At 45.5% G+C, this 19,790-nt stretch overlaps 1 protein-coding gene across 1 annotated transcript in view; it reads right to left on the bottom strand.

Moving 5' to 3' along the window:
* LOC118593998 (interferon-induced GTP-binding protein Mx2-like) overlaps nt 1-19,033 on the bottom strand; it is a 59,083-nt gene extending 40,050 nt beyond the window's left edge. The window contains 6 exon segments of the mRNA XM_036203703.1: nt 91-245; nt 822-932; nt 935-958; nt 1,879-2,071; nt 12,309-12,435; nt 19,015-19,033. Of these exon segments, the coding sequence (XP_036059596.1) occupies nt 91-245; nt 822-932; nt 935-958; nt 1,879-2,071; nt 12,309-12,407 (582 nt within the window). The 5' untranslated portion in view covers nt 12,408-12,435; nt 19,015-19,033.
* Nucleotides 19,034-19,790: the final 757 nt, after the last annotated feature.

The raw sequence follows: 19,790 nt of genomic DNA, 5'->3' as shown, positions 1-19,790 counted from the left end.
TCCTCAAGGTTTCTCTTAGACATAACCCTGGTCATACTTCAGTGCCCCTTGCATCCCAGTTGTAGCTCTGAGTGAAGTCTAGAGTCTTACCTGGTGTCCAATGTCTGCAGATTGATTGCCCACATCTACCCTGGTGATCCCAGGCAGATCAATCAAGGTCATGTCTGGGACATTTGGGGAGCTGACATCCAGGCTAATGAGCTTATCACTGATCTCCAACTTTAACCCAGCAATGAAGTTCTGACCTAAAGAAGAGGAAAAAGAAAGTGTGATCAAACTTGGTGGGGTGGGATGGGGAGACTAGAGGGCAGATGGAGGGGATCTATTCCAGGGAACTCTGGGAAAGCACACCTTGGCTATGCAGTCACCCCAGGGGTTCCTGTATAGAAACTTTGGCTGGTCCCCAACTGGTCATATTTTGAGCTTATAGACACTTGGGGAGGTGGAAGCAGGTTAGAGGAAGGGTTGGGGAGCAGGTCCATATGTCTTATTTCTGGTCCTTTCCTGTGGTACTCTGCTTCCTCTTTGTCACCACTTGTTCCTGTCACAAAAATGTTCCTTCCAGGATCATAGGAAAAGGTGACCATAGACAAAAACCCTCTGAATCCAGGAGAGAAAGTATGTCCTCCTGTAAGGCATTCTGCCAGTACTATGCCACAGCCACCCAAAGAAATGCAAAGCCTCTTCTGTCCTGGGGTCCAGGTGGCAGCAGGTTTGAAGGGGTTTCCTTTTCTGTGCAGGAACAAGGTCCTGACAGAATAACTCAAGACTTCTCCTCTGACTCCAGGCAGTCAGAAGATAAGGGACAACAGGACACCAACCGTTGTTGATGGCATCTTCCACCTGTGAGGGATCAGAGAGTTCCACTTCGACGCCATCATAGGTGACCTTGCCTCTCCATTCCTCTCCCTGCTCCAGCTTCTTCAATTTAGCACCACAGGGAATTTGGTTACAATGCCTAGGAGATTGAGGTCCATGTTAGCCCAGTGCTCTGGTGAACACAACCCAGGATCTGGCATTAGATTAACACACTTTCACATACTCATCTGCAGAGACTCTGGGAATGGGAAATCTGGCCTCACTCTAATGTTGCCTGTCTAGTATCACCTCAGGCCTATATTCTTGGAATAGGAACCCAAGTCATATTTATCCATTTGGGGTAAAAGCCACCAACCACTTTAGGCTGCTTCCTCCTAGTGTGGCACCCTCATCTCTGTGGGGACTTTGTTGGAACCTTTAATGTACCAGACATCTCCCACTAGCGCCCACAATCCTGGTGACTGTCCCTCAAGTCGCTTCATCACACCCCCTGTTGTGATCTCCAACTCCTGCCTTATCCAAGGATTTTCACCTGGGTCCCTGGACCAAGTTGGCTCTGACCTATCAACGACAACCCCAACCATGGAGTTTAAGCAGCAGCACTAACCTGGACACCAGTCTCTTCTTCAAAGGGAATGGCCACCACAAAGAAAGGAACTAGGGACCTGACCCACTTAGTCATAGCATCTGCAAGCTGCAGGTGTCAAGTGACTCTTGAAATGGACAATGGACAGTGCAATGGACTAAAGCTGTCCCCAACCCCCAGCACATAGCCTCAGCTCCAGCACCTACAGTGACTGTTGGATACAGAGGTGAAAGGAGCTAACTTAGGCTGAAGGAAGGCTTGAGAAGCTGCATGGGTGGAGCCCTAACCACTGAGACTGGGGCCCTTGTGAGAGCAGGAAGAACCTGCAGGCCTGCTCAGGGGAAAGGCTGCCCACAGTCAAGGAGGAAGACCACTTGACCTTCATTCTGCTGTGTGCCCAAACTGGGAGGGATCTGTTTCTATCTTGAGCCCCAGGTCCACAGCCTAGCAAGGCAATAAGCATGAACTCTCACCACTGCCTCTGGGGAGGGCCACTCCTGACAGGGCTTCCAGCACAGAGCTCTTCCCTGAGCTCTGGTCCCCAATGACTGCAATGGCAGGCAGGGCCAGGTCCTGCTCCACACCCAGGGCCCGCAGGGAGTCGATGAGGTCAATGCAGGGCCGCACCTTCTCCTCATACTGCCTGCAGAGGTTGTTCAGGGACTCCTAGATGAGGGCAAAGCAAGAGTGAGGTTATGCTCCATGGAAGTGCCCCTGCAAAGACTGCTGGTTCACGGACAATATACATGTTTTTAGAATCCCCAAGAGTGAGAAATGTGTAAATTAGAGGAAATAAAACAAATATTGAGTTTTGTATCGATCAAAATGGCAGGATACAGTGTTGTTGTGTATGGCCTGTGAACCTAAGATTGCACACACTCCTGGATGTCACATACTCCTGATTATCATAGCTGGACCTGCAAAGGTGACCACAGGTTCACTGTTGCTAGAGAAGAGAAGTGACATGGGTTTCCAAGGAGGAAGTAAAGCCATTCAATTTCCCTTGTTCACAGTTTTTATAGGGCCATGGCAAAAACTGGACAAAGGCTGAAGTAATCTCTGTGGAGATTGAACATTAATTCTCTGGACTGTTATGAGCTGAGTCAATGGCAGACCAAACACTATGCATGTCCAACCAGGGAGATGATCATTCACTGTTTACACACTGCCTGCCTAGTAAGAAGTAGTTGAAGCCCCATTCTATCCATTTCTGACTCCAGCTTTGATCCTGACAATTCCCTAGCTATTGAGTTTTTTTTCTAGTTTTATTACCAGTCTCTGACACACACACACACACACACACACACACACACACACACACACACACACACCTTGCAGGTGTTATAATTGTGTTTATTATGGTGAAATCTCTTTCTTCTGACATTGGTCAGCTTGCAGCTTTACTACAGCAGAGAACTCTATCACTGCCATCAAGATGTTACTGCAGTCTTTCTTGGTCACCTCATATTTCACTTCTCTGTGGGGTGGTCAGAGATGGTCTCCCAAGAACAAGCTTCTTGTTAGAAGCCATCCTTATGTACAATTTAATCTGCTACAATTGGCCTCATTAGAAGCCAGAATACAAGAAAGTAAATCATGCCCTACATATATATGTTCTCAAGGGCTTCCTGTGAGCCTGCTGGCCTGTGTCACTGGAGCCCTGCTCCTCTTCCTGTTTGGCATGTTTACCTCATAGCTAACTCCAAGCCCTCCCACTAATATTCCACAATCTTTAGACACCATCCTTTTAATTCTTAATCTCTCTTTTAACCACAGCCTCTGTTTTCACTGTGACATGTGTGGGAAGCTTACACTCATCACCCTAGTCCATTTTCTCCTTACTACCTACTGCCTCTTTACCACCTTCCTGCCTCCTTAATGACACCATAGCCCAAAGGTTGACATCAGTCAACAAACTTCAGGTGCAGGATACACAAAAGAAATGACATCAAGGCCCATTTGAATCAAATGATTCAAAACTAGTTATAAGCAGGAGGCATTAGAAGTAGTCAGAATATGACACCTTACATACAGAGGGATAAACACAAGCTTGACAGCCAATTTCTTATCAGAAAGAATGGAAGTATGAAGACAGTGGTGTGGCATTTGACAAAACATCTTGACAATTGGGTTACATCTCCATTTTGAAAAGTGTTTGTATTGTTGACAAAAATGCCACGAACGTAGACTTCTATCCTTTTTGAAATGAAGGCAAGTTTGAAGCTACATCACCATGGAGAACTGGCAGTGAACACTTTGATGTCTGGGAACTAGTATATCTTTGGCCAGCAATGTGGCCTTTACCTCCCACGCTACAAGAAGCAGGGAAGTTTGTTTATTTATTTACTTATGTATTTTTATTTTATATTATTTTTAAATTTTTAAAATTCATTTTATATACCAACAACTGTTCTCCCTCCCATCCCTCTTCTCACTGCCCAACTGGATTGTTTGTTATTTTGATGTCTAGCTTCTTGAGATCTACATATATTCTGAAGGTCAGCCCTTAGTCAGATGTGGGGTTGGTGAAAATCATTTCCCATCTTTAGGCTTTTGTTTTGACTTATTTACTGTGTCCTTTGCCGTGTGAAAACTTTTCAGTTTCAGGAGGCCCCTTTTATTGATTGTGCCAACGTGTTCAAGGCTACTTCCTACTTTCTCTTCAGGTTAATGTAACTGAATTTATGTTGAGATCTTTGATCCACTTGGGCTCGAGTTTTGTGCATGGCGATAGATAAGGATCTATTTCCAGTCTTCCTACATGTTGATATCCAGTTATGCCAGCTCCATTGGTTGAAGATGCTTTCTTTTTTTTATTGGACAGTTTGGGCTTCTTTGTCATGGGTGTGTGGATTAATGTCAGGGTCTTTAATTTGATTCCATTGGTCCACATGTCTGTTTTTATGCCAATACCAAGCTGTGTTTATTACTATAGCTCTATAGTAAAGCTTGAGGTCAGGGATGGGTGATGCCTCCAGAAGTTACTTTATTGTATAGGATTGTTTTAGCTATCCTGGGTTTTTGTTTTTTCCATATAAAGTTGAGTATTGTTCTTTTGAGGTCTGTGAAGAATTGTGTTGAGTTTTTGATGGTGATTGCATTGAATCTGTAGATTGCTTTTGTTAAGATTGCCATTTTTTATTATGTTTATCCTACCTCTCTATGAGCATGGGCGATCTTTCCATTTTCTGATATGTTCTTCAATTTCTTTCTTCAAAGACTTAAAGTTTTTGTCATACAGGTCTTTCATTTGTTTGGTTAAAATTATCCCAAGGTATTTTATATTATTTGTGGCTGTTATAAAGGATGATGTTCCTCTGATTTCTTTCTTGGCCCATTTATCATTTTTATATAGGAGGGCTACTGATGGTTTTGAGTTAATCTTATATCCTGCCACATTACTTAAGGTGTGTATCAGCTGTAGGAGTTCCATGGTAGCATTTTTTTTGGTCACTTATGTACACTATCATATTATCTGCAAATATCGAAAGTTTGACTTCTTCCTTTCCAATTTGTATCTATCTTTGATCTCCTTTTGTTGTCTTATTGCTCTAGCTAGAACTTCAAGGACTATATTTAATAGATATGGAGAGAGTGGACAGCCTTGTCTTGTTCAATTTAGTGGAATCACTTTGAGTTTCTTTCCATTTAATTAGATGTAGGCTGTTGGCTTGGTGTAAATTGCCTTTATTATGTTTAGGTATGTTTCTTGTATTCCTGAATTCTCTAGAAGCTTTATCATGAAGGGGTGTTGGATTTTGTCAAAGGCTTTTTCAGCATCTAATGAGATGATTATGTTGGTTTTTTTTTTTCTTTCAGTTTATTCATATGGTAGATTACATTGACAGATTTTCTATGTATGTTGAACCATCCCTGCACCTCTAGGATGAAACCTACTTGATCATGTTGGATGATATTTTTGATGTGTTCTTGGACTCAGTTTGCCAGTATTTTATTGAGTATTTTTGCATTAATGTTTTCATGAGGGAGATTGATCTGTAATTCTCTTTCTTTATTTATCTTTGTGTGGTTTGAGTTTCATGGTAACTGTAGCCTCATAAAAGGAGTTTGGCAATGTTCTTTCTGTTTCTATTGTGTGGAACAATTTGAAGAGTATTGGTATTAGCTCTTTTTTGAAATTCTGGTAGAATTCTGCACTGAAACTATCTGACCCTGGGCTTTTTTTGGTTGGGAGACTTTTAATGACTGTTTCTATTTCCTTATGAGTTATAGGTCTATTTAAATTGTTTATCTGGTCTTGTCTTAATTTGGGTATGCAATACCTATCCAGAAAGTTGTCCATTTCTTTTAGATTTTTCCAATTTTGTGGAGTAAAGGTTTTTGAAGGATGATCTGCTGATTCTCTGGATTTCCTCATTGTCTGTTGTTATGTCCCCCTTTTTGTTTCTGATTTTGTTATTTGGGTATTCTCTCTGCCTTTTTGTTGGTTTGATAAGGGTTTGTCTATCTTGATGATTTTCTCAAAGAACCAACTCTTTGTTTCATTGATTCTTTATATTGTTCTCTTTGTTTCTATTTTATTGATTGCAGTCCTCAATTTGATTATTTCCTGGTGTCTGTTTCTCCTAGGTGAGTTTGCTTCTTTTTGCTCTAGAGTTTTCAGGTGTGATGCTAAATTGCTAGTGTTAGAATTCTTGAAACTTTTTATGTAGGCATTTAGTGCTATGAATTTTTCTCTTAGTACTACTTTTATAGTGTCCCATAAGTTTAGGTATGTTGTACATTAATTATCATTGAATTCTAGGAAGTCTTTAATTTCTTTCTTTCTTTCTTTCTTTCTTTCTTTCTTTCTTTCTTTCTTTCTTTCTTTCCCTTCCTTCCTTCCTTCCTTCCTCACTTTCTCTCTCTTTCTTTCTTTCTCTCTCTTTCTTTCTTTCTTTCTTTCTTTCTTTCTTTCTTTCTTTCTTTCTTTCTTTCTTTCTTTCTTTCTTTCCTTCCTTCTTTCTCAACCCAGTGGTGGTGATTCAGTCAAGCATTATTCAGTTTCCATGAGTTTACAGGCTTTCTGTAATTTGTGTTGTTGTTGAATTCTAACTTTAAACCATAGTGATCTGATAACATACAGGTTTTTTGTTTTGTTTGTTTGTTTGTTTTTGTTTTTGTATCTGTTGAGATTTTGTGACCCAGTGTGTGGTCTATTTTAGAGAAGGTTTCATGTGGTGCTTAGAAGAAGGTACACTGCTTTGTGTTTGGATGGAATGTTCTGTAAATGTCTGTTAAGCTCATTTGAGTCATAACATCTGTTAGTTCCCTTATTTCTCTGTTAAGTTTCTGTCTGGAAGACCTGTCCATTGCTAAGGATGGTGTGTTAAAGTCTCTCTCTATTAGTGTGTGGGGTTTGATGTGTGATTTAAGCTTTAGTAATGTTTCTTTTATATATGTGGGTACCCTTGTATTTGGGGAATAAATGTTCAGAAATGAGACTTCATTTTGATGATTTTTTTCTGTGATGAATATGTAATACCCTTCTTCATCCCTTTTGATTAATTTTAGTTTTACACCACTTTTGTTAGATATTAGGATAGCTAACCAGCTTGTTCCTTAAATCCTTTTGATTGGAAAGTCTTTTCTCATCTTTTTAATTTTAGGTGGTATCTGTCTTTGAAGTTGAGGTATATCTCTTGTATGTAGCAGAAGGATGGATCCTGTTTTCATATCCATTCTTTTAGCTTATGCCTTTTTAGAAGCAAATTGAATCCATTGATATTAAGGGATATTAATGGCCAGTGATTGTTAATTCCTGTTATTTTTTGGTGTTTGTGTGTGTGTGTGTGTGTGTGTGTGTGTGTGTTTCCCTTCTTTGGGATTTGCTGGTGTACAATTATCTATTGCTTGTGTTTTCATGGGTGTCTCTAACTTCCTTAGGTTGGAGTTTTCCTTCTAGTGATTTCTGTAGGGCTGGATTTGTGGATAGGTATTGTTTAAATCTGTTTTTTTTTTTTTTTTTTCATGGAATATCTTGTTTTCTCTGTCTATGGTGATTGAAAGTTTTCCTAGGTATAGTAGTCTGGTCTGGTATCCAAGGTCTCTTAGTGTCTGCATACTGTCTGTCCAGGACCTTCTGGCTTTCAGAGTCTCCATTGAGAAGTTGGATGTTATTCTGATGAGTAGGCCTTCATATATTACTTGGTCCTTTTCCTTTGCAGCTCTTAATATGCTTTCTTTATCCTGTATGTTTAGTGGTTTGATTATTATGTGGTTAAGTGAATGTTTTGGAGGGGTCCGGTCTATTTGGTATTCTGTAAGCTTCTTGTATCTTCATAGGCATTTCCTTCTTTAGGTTTTGAGAGTTTTCTTCTATGATTTTGTTTAATGTATTTTCTGTGCATTTGAGCTGGTATTCTCCTTCTTTTATTCCTATTATTCTTAGGTTTGGTCTTTTTATGGTGTCCCAAATTTCCTAGACTTCTTGTGTTATGACTTTGTTGGCTTTAATATTTTCTTTGAAAGATGAATCTATTTCCTTTAATTCTCTCTTCCTTCTCTTCCATTCTGTTGATTATACTTGTATCTGTAGTTCTTGTTCATTTATCCAGATTTTCCATTTCTAGAATTCCCTCTGTTTGTGTTTCCTTTGTTGTCTCTATTTCAATTTACAAGTCTTGAATTTACAAGTCTTGAATTTACAAGTTGTTGAATATATGCATGCAATGGAGTCTACTCCAATCTTTTCCTCCAGGGGCCGCTCTTCATCCTATTGGTGCAGATGATGCCTCTGCCTCTGGGAGCCACTCTCCAGGTAATTGATACATGACACTATCCTTGTTTCAGGGATGCTTTTGGTCCAATCAATGCAGGCAGTGTCTGTATCTCAGGAAGCCCCATAGGTCATGGTGGTGGGGTGGGTTTGGGGGATGAAGTGAGACTTGTAGATTACAGGGTCCAATGTTGGGAGTGGTGGAAAGGCCTGCCTGCAGGAGCCTTGCCTGCAGGCTTGCTACTGGGACTGTGATGGGTGGGGGTGGAGGGGCATGGGGTGTGCCTTGGGGTCTAGGGCCTAGAGACTGGCATGTCCAGCTGGGAGAACAATTACTCACCTCTTGGTCCAATTGATGCTGGAAGTGTCTGTTCTTAAGGACTGTTAATTAAATTATAACTTCATTAGAAAGGGAGATGGGAGTTTAGCTTAGTGGTAAGTATTGGATAGGTCACTGAACACTTTGCACATATCTTTCCCATCCCTATAGTGAATAAATTACACAAGTGCCCCTTATCCTAGATCTCATAATTTAAGTGGAAAACTAAGACTTGGAGAGTTAAGATCACCCTGGAGAGTTGAGTTCACCCTGGTTGAATTGTGACAGTTTAGGAATCAGATAGCCTGTGTCCTGCTCTGAAACTCCCCTGTGCTGTTCTCATGGAAATAAGGAGATGCTTTATTATAAATAGAAACAGAAAATTATGGCAAAACCCAGACTTTCAAGATATGAAACCTTAACAAATTATCCCCAGTACATCCACACTGCAGGAATTGTAAAAGGCATTCTGAGTACAGAGGGAAAGTGACTGGTGAGGAATCCTAAATCCATATCATGTTTCTGACAACACAAGTGGTGGTGGGCACAGATTTCTTATGACTTCACCATCCTTAAGTGATACCTGAGCACAAACAGTGGCAATGCATTGTGGGGTTTCTGATTAATGGGTAAGGAAGACCATGACAGACATGATGGAGGCCAATAGCAGAGAAAGGTTCTTTTTTTTTGGGGGGGGGGGTGTTGAGACAGGGTTTCTCCATGTAGTTTTGGTGCCTGTCCTGGATCTCGCTCTGTAGACCAGGCTGGCCTCGAACTCACAGAGATCCACCTGGCTCTGCCTCTCGAATGCTGGGATTAAAGGTGTGCACCACCACCGCCCAGACAGAGAAAGGTATTTACACCACATAGGAGGTTTTTATTTTGTCCCTCATGGATAGACTTATTGCGTTTATTAAGGGTGAACACTACAAACACTAACAAAGTGAAGCAGCCAGCAGAGGATATGATATACACTCCTAAAATATAGACATTTGATCCCAAATGTGGAAGAATATAAGGAAAAGGGGAGGAAGATAAAATGTTTCACGTAAAGAACAAATAGCAACAGGTGTTCTCATCTAACAGCAGGATCTTAAGTATAAATGGCTTAAATTCTGCTCCAACAGGCAAAATGGCTATAAAACAGAGCTACAAACTAGGAGAGTAGAAGCCTCTTGTCCTGAAATAGTGATAAAGTTGTAGCCGAGAGGGTGTTCTCACAGAATGGAACAGGGCACATTTGTGGAACACAGCATACTACCCTGAAAGTCACCACATGGAACTAATGATAAGATACAAAGGCAATGTCTGGGAAAAGATGACTTTTTACCAAGCCATATTGGGACATTTTACTGTCTACATTTAAATGAAAAGACCTACATTGCTACCTCACATCATAAAAATGAACTGTTGATCCATCATAGACCTAGATAGAAAAGACAAAAAAAGTATTCTCGAAAGCAACAACAGCAAAAATCTACAAATGTGAGTTAGGTTCTGGTTTATTAGAGATGACCCAAAAGGCACAATCCAGACAAGAATTCATAAAGTTATCACAGCTGAAAAGCTGGTCTCCCAAAAAGGAAAAAAAGTGTCACCCCGGTAGCAAATGTTTGCAAAGTATATATCTGACAAAAGATTAACACTAGGGATCAGATCAGCCTAACACAGACCACACTGACACAGACTCCCTAGCCAGACGTGGTCTGACCCCACCGGGCACACCCAGGACAGCTGCTGGAAGGCTGGGTCTGAGACCTCACTATGCCTATGGTGCCCAGCAGCGGGTCTGAGTCCTGACAACATTCTGGTTTTTGTGCCCTTGTATCATCCATTAACAGTTGATAAAATAGAGCAATAAGCTAAGGCACTGGCCCCTCACCCCCAACACCCGTGAAGGAAACAACTTTGGCCAGCACACTCCACCCACACCTCACCTCTCTCTCATCACTCTTCCTGCTAGCAGGTCCCTCTGCCACAGGCTCTTGGCAATCATAGCCCTGCTTTTCAGTATCATTTGCCTGCCTCTCGCCAAGCTGCTCCTGTACTGTTGCCTAAGCTAAAACTTTCCACACAGACACATAACCATTCCCTTTTCAGCTTTGTAGATCTTCTGTTGATCTTCCTGAGTACCCAGACATTCTTTCCAGTTGTGTGTAATTCTGCTCTAATTGCACATGGCCTTGGGCCTATGGCAGAGCTAGAAGCAGTGAGAGGAGGGGACCTCTACACAGCCTTGGGGGAGCCATTGTCCCTGCTGGATGCAGACCTTCCAGTGTAGATGCTTTAAGGCCACCCACATTCCTGCTGTAACCCTTCCCCATTGCTCTGCAAGGAAGCCTAATAAACTCATTAGTTCCCTGGTGAATGCTGGTGGAATTGCTCCTTGGTTTTTGTTCTTGGGACCTTAGAAGGAGGGGCATATGTGCTGTCTCCCCCAGGGAAAGGATTTTGCATTAGCACTCTATACACAGGCCTTGATCCCAGCACTCCAGCACTAGGTCCTCTGGGGCTTTGTTGCTGACAACTGTACTCCTAGAAGGTGAAAGAGTCTCACCTGCTTCTCCAACAGAGTACACCTGTGCCTGTTGGTCAGCTGTCTCCAGCCCTAGGTCTCTTCTCATAACATGAGGATACAGAGGAGGCTGTGCTGCTACTGTGGGCCTAAAGTACCCAAACCATAAACTCAGTCCCTATCTGCCTAGAAATTGTGCTAAGGGACCATAGATAGCCTGTCACCTGGACAGAAAGAGCCAGCTGCTCCCAAAGCATGTGAGTGTGAGAGTATATAAGTTTAGTTTTGATATATGCCCCAAAGACCTCCTGGTGAAGGTGTGGTCCCCAGCTGTTTTTGGAATGTGGTGGGATTGGAAGAGTTGGGGACCTCTGGGAGGGTACAGATCATTGGCAGCATGGCTTTGAAATGAACTTGGATCCTGGCCCTTCCTCTACCTCTTCTTTTTCCCAGTTGTTAGACACCAGCTTTGTTCCAACATGCTATGTATCACAGACCTAGAACAATGGCACATAGTGGGCATGGGATGTAATTTCTCAAGCTGTGAGCCAGACAACCTTTCATCCTTCTAAGTTGATTCTTTCAGGAACTTGGTCACAGCAATGGAGAGCTGACTGATGCATTGTATGTGAGTTCCTTCTACCCCTTACTCTGAGGGTTATATCCTTTCAAGAAGGAAACACAAACAGAGATTTAGAGAGATGGAGAGACAGTGGCCCTTCTCATTGCCTGTGACCTATGACACTGTTGTTAATACTGAATTTAAAAGTGTTGAGCTTTACTTACACAATGGAGAGAGCCTGAAACAGGCAGCCAGGTGGCCCAATGTCTCAAGCAGGGAGTAAGCACACAGTTCTATGTACCAGAAAGAGCTGCACTGACTCCTTTCAACAGCCATGCTGCCATTCCCACTTTGGAGATGAAAAACCCACTGCTGAAGGGAGGAAGACCCTCCAAGGTCAAACAGCTGACTGGGTCAGGCTGAGACCAGGCTGACAGGCTTCCTTTCAGAAAACACATTTGTTTGCCAGCAAAACTGGATTACAGCTCTATGAAAACGGACCCTAAGTGGCTTATCCCAGGAGATATTGTCTTAGTGAGTCCTGGCATTGTAGTTGAAGACTAAGACATGGTATGGGCAGGGGACAGCACAGCACTGACCAGGACTCTGCGAGACCCTAATGATACCATCTTTCCCAGAACAAGATGGCATTCCATGAAAGACCAAGGAGGTTCACTGGTCTCACCTTGGCCCAAGCAAAGGGAACAGTAGACCCATATCAACATCCTGCCACCATCTGCAGGGGATGTGACATAAAAGCAGCAACCCTCAGATGGACATGGTTCATACCTGGTTTTTCTCTCCTAGGTCAGTCTCTCCGCTGGGCAATGGGTCACTGGGTGAGGTGACTGAAGTGGGGCTTCTGATTTCTTCTGTACTGAGAACCATCTTTTAATTGTACTTCCTGTTGGGTATTCTGTTGGAAATGAGGATTATAAATTGGAAAGGTCTGGAAACTAATTATCCAGACCTTGGTTAAGATTCACACACACCAGAGACAACAGTATTACAACCTCCATTTCTTCTCTACGTGCCCCAGGGGTCTATGATTCCCATCAGCATCACCCCATCATCTCACCTCATAGAGGCAGGTGTTTATTTCTGATGTGGGAAGGGGATCATGAAAGGGGAGTAATTTTAAATGCACTCATGGAGGTTGTTAATCTAGAACATTCTTCAGACACAGATTTCCTTCCCCTGCTTTGGAAAGACCTCACATTACAAGGGGTCCCAGGCTCCAGAAAGAATACCCTTTACTCTTGGGTTGACCTTTATCTATTGGTCCATGGCTGTCTTGGCTAGTCTCACTGCACAATCAAGGGATATCACTGGTCCCCAGGCTTGTGTCCCATGACCAAAGACTACTAGTGACCTGTCAAAACAGGATACAGGGAGTCCGTTCCTTATCTGGTATCTAAGCCTGATATTCTGTCTGCAAATCACAAGCATGTGCAATTCTCCTGAATCACCTTTGAGACTTGGTGGATTTCAGGAGTAGAGCAACCTCAAGGATCACACCCTCCTCTGTTCATTCAGTGCCCTGGGCATCCAGCTGCACTGTCAACCTTAGGTGAGTGCATCTGCCCATCTAGTTCTTAGTCCAATCAAGCACAAGCCGGTCCCAGCACCAGATCAACCCTAATTTGCAGGGGAGCTGCAGGACACCCTGCTTCCTCTGTCCCCACATCCTAACTCTTTCACACTACAGATCCCATTGCACAAGACCATCAGGGCAGCTCCATCACATTTCGTGCAGGCTCCTCCCTCACCTGAAATTCAGGGTCAGGTCAATATAAGTAACCAGGTGTGGTGGGCTCTAAGCGTTCCTATCCAGGCATACCTGTGCCCATTTGTGCTGTCTTTGGGGTGATTGGCTACACTTCCACTCTAAGATAGGAACTGGGCATTTGCCAATGGCTCTCATGTTCCTTAAAATCTATTTTAGACAGAGATCCCATTGGCAGGGTTCCCCTAGGTTTCTGTCCTGTTAGGAAAACATTCTGAGCCTGGTTGGAAACAGGAGCAGCATGGGAATAGGATTCATCGCCTTTCACTGTCAAAACCCCTAACTACTCCCTAGCCGGTCTGTCCAGGAAAACTCGGATATGATAACAGCTGAAGACTTCCCAGGACTGTCTGGGTGTTAAAGTGTCCACAGAGATCCCTTTCTCCTCCCAGGTTCCTGCCCTCCATGTCCCCCTGCAATTGATCCTTTGAAATGGAAGGTCTGTGGGACACCCTGCACTCTGAGCAGAGGTAGGGCTTCAGACCACCCAGGACATCTCCTGTCTTGGGACTGGGAAGACCCTGGGTATGTACTTCTCTACACAGATCCTCTGTCAGCCCTTTCAGCAGGGTCCCCAAAGGAGTCTTCTGTCTGCTCTTCAAAGCCTGCCCCTGGGTCACATGGCTTCCTCCCACCCTTAACAAGAGACCTCTGTCTGCTTTCCCATGGGCTTCTGGCCCATGAAGTAGGGGATCTGAAACCTTTCATTTAGGCCTTAACCCAGACCCTGGAAATCTGTGGGACCCCACCCTCTCCTGCTACCTCCTGGCAGAGAGGTATTGGAAATGTGGGGCTGTTTCAGACTGTCCCCTGAAATCAGCAGCTGGGTGGGACCCCATGTCTGGCCCAGTAGCCCTGCCTGTGCTGTCACTGACCCTCCTATTTTAATAGCACTGACAAATGTCCCACATTGCCCTACAGGATCTACAAGGAACCCAGAGGCACCCCTAGCCCTGCACAGAATCCTGTGCTGTACTCACCACTCCTATGCTCTGCTCAGTGATGGACTGTACACTTGTCATGGCTCTGACTTGTTTAAACAGTGCTGGCTCCTCCCTTTCCACAGGAGAATTGAAACTTAAGGAAATGGTCACCCATATCACACCCCCCCTCCTCACACACACACACACACAAACAGAGCTCAGAAATGAAACTCATCTTCAGAGGCCCTGGGCTGGGCCCTAAGTTCTGGAAATTATGTACTTTGGACTCAACCCACCAGCTCAGATGGCTGCCTACTTTCCCTCAGGACCAGCCCAGCTCTGCACTGTACCTTCTACTCCAACAGTATGACCTCCTTTCATCTGAATACAGCCCAGACTAGCTTTCCTTTTTCATTAGGCCATTCCAGCTGTACCAGGAAGGGGCAGAGATAAACCACCCCAGCAATCACTGAGGATCTGTGCCAGCCTCTCTTATAACAGCAAGTTCTAAGGGCTGAGCACACTGTTTCAGCAGGACTGGTGAGGGTGACAGATGCTGGTCTTCATGGAGAAAGGGGGCAGGCCATGATCCCTGCTGCATCTTTCCCCTGTATTCAAAGCAGAGCCCTGTTCCACAGAGAACTCCCTCAGCTGAGGGAAGTAAGTGCCTCTGCTCCTCAGAAACCAGGGACTTGATGTGCAGCCCTTTCCCGGAGCTGCCTGCCCCAGGAACTGGCAGGACAGACACCAGATTCAGTTTGTGTTCCCTAAGGAACAGAGCCCTGTCCCAGGGTCTTGACCTCTGTTTCCAGGCTGAGGGCAGGATCTGTGGCTAGCACCTACTCCATGCTGGTGGCTTTTATAGGTGGGATCAAGCAGTTCCTGGTGTACAGTGTTTCTGTGGCTCTAGAATACATGGTGTTTGTTTTGGTGGAAGGTCCACCTCAACTCCCCTACCCCCCAACCTCTTTCCCTAAACCCTCCCCTTCAAAGCCTGCCGAACACAGCTCCTCCCCAGAAAGGCTCAAGACCACTCCCACAGGGTATGTAAGCTGCATCCCAGAAAACAGACATGTGGGTCTTCTGTTCTCTCATCCCAGTCTCCTCTCTGTGGGGCCAGGGAATCACCCAGGAACACTTTATCCATTAAACTGGGCCTTATCCTAATTTGGTCTATTTGGATTGCTGCACTGGTGGAGAGGCCTTCAGGGTGCAAAAAAACAAAACAACAACAACAACAAAAAAACAAAAAAAAAAACCCAAAAAACTTATCATCTGGTGATTCCACTGAGGGGGGGGGGGCTGATTTTCCCCCCAGTGGCCCAGGCCTCTTGGGGGGAAAACACCCCTCTCTCCCACACCTGTTCTCCGCCAGACTAAGATTGGCTGTTGGCTGGGTAAGTTTCCTTTCCAAGTCATTGCCTAGGAGGCCCAGGACCTCTTCATTTTTCGGGATGTTCTGCTAAAGACATGGCTGTACCAGGTCCCCGACCCACCCCAGAGCAAAGGGCTGCCTTTGCTCCACCTGACCCTTTCCTGTGCAGAGGACGGCCTTTATTCTGTGGGACCCTTCTCCAGAAGACATTTTGTTGAAGGGAATTTCCCACACCCCCCATTTTTTGACCTACCACCGTGGACACACTGTACTAGGGTTTGGGTCCCCAACATAGACTTGAGAAATGGCGCTTTCCATCCAAAGCCTGATCCCCAAATGCTCCTGTGGTATCTGATATGAAGTCACAACATGCCCACACAGTTGGGCATGCCGGGCGGACCTAGACACTCCCACCTAGTTATTTCAGGTTCAGAATAGCCATTTCCGGGTTAAAACATCTTGCATGACTTCACATGGTTGTGTAAAGCGTGCACAGCCATGTAATCTATGCTCATGCATGGAGTAGCCACATGCTATTCCTGTACACATGTGCGGCCCACCCTTTAAAAAGCCGGTGCCATTTGCACAGGTCTCTTCTGCCCTTTCTCTTGACCACGTGTGTTTCCCAAAGGCCTGTCACGTCTCTCTTCCTATTCTATCTTAATAAACAACTCTTCCGTGGATTTGTGTGTTTCAGGACATTTCCTCGCAGGGTAAGAGCGCCAAATAACTAATAGTATCTTTTACAAAATCTGTTCAAATTGGGGCTGTCTGATACAATTGGACAGAATTTCCTTACACCCACAGTTTTGGGGTTCTGTGTTCCTGCCCTACAGAGGCCAATGTCTCACAACACTAGTCCTGTTGCTAGGGTTATGGAACCTCCAGATTCCTGCCTGTCTGGGAACTGGGATCTTAAAAATTCCACTCTGACCATGCTGCCAGGGACAATGGCCCCCACCCACTTTCCCTGAAGTCCTGCCCAACCCCCTCCTAAGGGGCCACATTCACTGGTGGAGACACTGACCCCTTCCCCACCTCCCCCAAACTCTACCTACCCAACCCCCTGTCCAGGGGTCACAAATCAAAGACCAAATTCCTCCTCCCTACCCTCCTTCCTGTTCTCCCCTCCCCCCATCCCCAATGCCTCAACCTATATCCTGGTTCCCTTTTACACACTGGCCTAATACTCCCTAATCTTCCCCAGTTCCTTCTCATATTCAGTCTCCTCAGACTCTTGCCTTCCCACCCATTTCATTTCTCAATCAGTGTCAGATATTACAAAAATTAAAAAAGGTTGAGGAGGGGTCCCCAAACTCCCCCACAAGAATTGGTGAAAGTGGCTTTTAATACTTTTAATGCTCCAAAAGAGACAACTGAGTCATCCCGACAGATGAGGCTACAGCAGAATATGCTCCAAGCCCAAGCCTTAGAGGCTGCCCTGAGGCTACCAGGGCCCCCACAAGGGGGACAAGGGAAGTCAGCCACAAGGCTCCATCCTGCCAGAGCTCAGCCCAAGTCAACTCCACCAGAAATGCATCCAGCAGCTGCCCAGGAGGCCATGTCCTGTCTGCCGACAGCCTGGACACTAAAGATCTAAATGCCCCATGCAGGCTCATCCCCTGTGCCATGCCATGGAGGTCCAACCTCATCAACATTGGCAACTGAGACTCTTCTTTGAACTCCTAAGCCTGGTAGAGAACTGACACAGCCCAGACCTGCTGACTCCCATTGCCCTCTCCAAGCCTAGGGTGATGCTGCAGGTAATGGGTCAGTCCATTAGCTTTCTTCTGGACACTGGAGCTACTATTCTGTTTTGACATCTCACTCAGGTCCTACAGTTCTCTCACCAATTTCTGTCATGGGGGTGGATGGGATCCCTTCCTTCCCACTTAAGACCCTGCAGGCCGATTTTTTCTCACACTCTTTTCTGTTCATATTTGCTTGCCCTGCACCTCTGCTTGGTCACAATATTCTCATCCACTTTGGGGCCACACTCATCCTGACCACCACACTCTCCTGAATATTTCACGGGTACATTCACAGGAGTGCTCCAGATATGTCAGCCTTTGTTCTGGCTTTGAGGACATCAACCCGGCGAGGGTTGGTAATGTCATGGGGCTCCTGTTGGATGCTCTCAACATCTCCTGGAAGCTTCACATTCCCTATTGCCCACAATCCTCAGGAAAGGTTAAGAAGGCCAATGGACTCATCAAACAACAGTTCACCAAGCTCTCCATTGAACTCGGGTTATCTTGGCCCTCTCTTCTCCCCATTGCCCTTACCTGCCTCTGTGCCACCCCATGCTGTCCTACAGGCCTGAGCCATTTTGAGCTACTTTACAAAAGGCCCCTCCTCCTCAATCACCGCCCCCTGGCCCAAACTCCCCCACTGACTGGCCAGGTATCTCCCCTACCTCTCCCTTCTGAGGTCCCTTCTCTGTTCACATGCTGACAGCTATCTCCCTGCCCCCACACCAATAGACCCAACTTTGCCTGAGCCTACCCAATGCTCCCCAGGGGACAGAGTACTCCTCAAACAGCTAGCCCCTAAGTTTCTTGAGCCCCGATGGACAGGTCCTTATACTATGATCCTCACCACCCGCTTGGATGCCAAGCTCCTGGGATGGCCATGCTGGTATTATCTCTCTGGGCTCAAGTGGGCACCTATTCAGAATATATGGTCTGGCAAGCAGCTGGGAACCTGCACCCTCCAGTTTTCTAAGATATCCCAATAAAAGGCCTATCTGTTCCTCTGCTCTATGCATTCATCTTTGCAGCACAGCTAGGACAGATGTTAATAAGCTTTTTTTTTTTTTTTCCTAGAAACTTGCCTACTCTGCTTCCTCAAGAAACAGGTGCCTGAGGTCTCCAGGATGACAGTTGACCAGATGCTCCACCACTCACACCTCCTGCTGAATGTGAGCTCACCAACTCCCGACTCCTCTTCCCCACATTACCCCATGCCTACAGGAAGTAGTCAGACAAGAACTGGTATCTCTATACCCAAAGAGTCTGGAGTGTTCTGGTGGAAGATCCACCTCAACTCCCCACCCCCATCTCTTTCCCTAAACCCTCCCCTTCAAAGCCCGCAAACACAGCTCCTCCACCAGAGAGGCTCAAGACCACTCCCACAGGGTATGTAAGCTGCATCCCAGAAAACAGACGTGGTTCTTCCGGCCTCTTGTCCCAGTCTCCTCTCTGTGGGGCCAGGGAATCACCCAGGAACACTTTATCCATTAAACTGGGCCTTATACTAATTTGATCTATTTGGATTGCTGCATTGGCCAAGAGGCCTTCAGGGTACAAAAAAACTTATCAGCGATGGGAACAGCAGATTCAGCGACCTCATTAGATGTCAGCCTGTGCTCAGCTTTGTTTGCCCTCTTCCTTCCTATTCCCTCCCTCTTACTGTCTCCAGTCTCTCTTCCTCCTCCTCCTCCTCCTCCTCCACCTCGTCCTCGTCCTCGTCCTCGTCCTCGTCCTCGTCCTCCTCTCCCTCCCTGTTCCATTTCTCAGTCAGCTCAGACTTAGTTTCAGTTTCATTTCTCTGTACATGGAAAATTAACTCAGTCCGTGCAGAGAAACAGATACAGGGCTCAGGTCCAGGAGAAAGCTGGAGGGAATCTGGGTGAGTGGGAGGAGCCTCAGGGAGGAGACTGCCCTGGAGGAGGGGCAGCTGTGGGCTCAGTGGGCAGTGCTGGCAGGAGGAGGCCTAGGAAGGGTATGTGGCAAGGAACAGGGAGCCTGGACATAGGAGAAAGAACTGAGCTGGACAGGAATTGGTGGGTGGCCTTAGAACAAGGACCTGCCTAAGGCTGCCAGTCCCCCTGCACTCTGACTGCCATGCTGCAGAAGCTGCCACACTGTTTTGCTGGTGCCCAGGCCTGAAAGAATTACAGAGCAAACCCAGATCTCCAGAGCTTAGGCTCTGCCCTTGCCTCAGGAGAAGTCCCTCTGCTGCTGGGCTGCTCCCTGGACCAGTCCTGTGTGTTTTCTCTTCTGTGTGTGTCACCTCTTCCCAAAGGTGGCTGTGTTTCATGCAGGGTGTTTGAACTGAAGAAGCGTTTCTGAGGACCCAGCAGACAGGCATAGATGCAAGTGTGCTCTGGGTTTACATTAGAGGAGGCTGGGAGCAAAGGCATTGGGGGCATGAGGACTTGGGGACCAGAAGACAGTCCATAGCCA

This window comes from Onychomys torridus, chromosome 12 (genome assembly GCF_903995425.1).
Source record: "Onychomys torridus chromosome 12, mOncTor1.1, whole genome shotgun sequence".
NCBI classification, from domain to species: Eukaryota; Metazoa; Chordata; class Mammalia; order Rodentia; family Cricetidae; genus Onychomys; species Onychomys torridus.
This window is presented reverse-complemented; position numbering and strand designations above follow the sequence as displayed.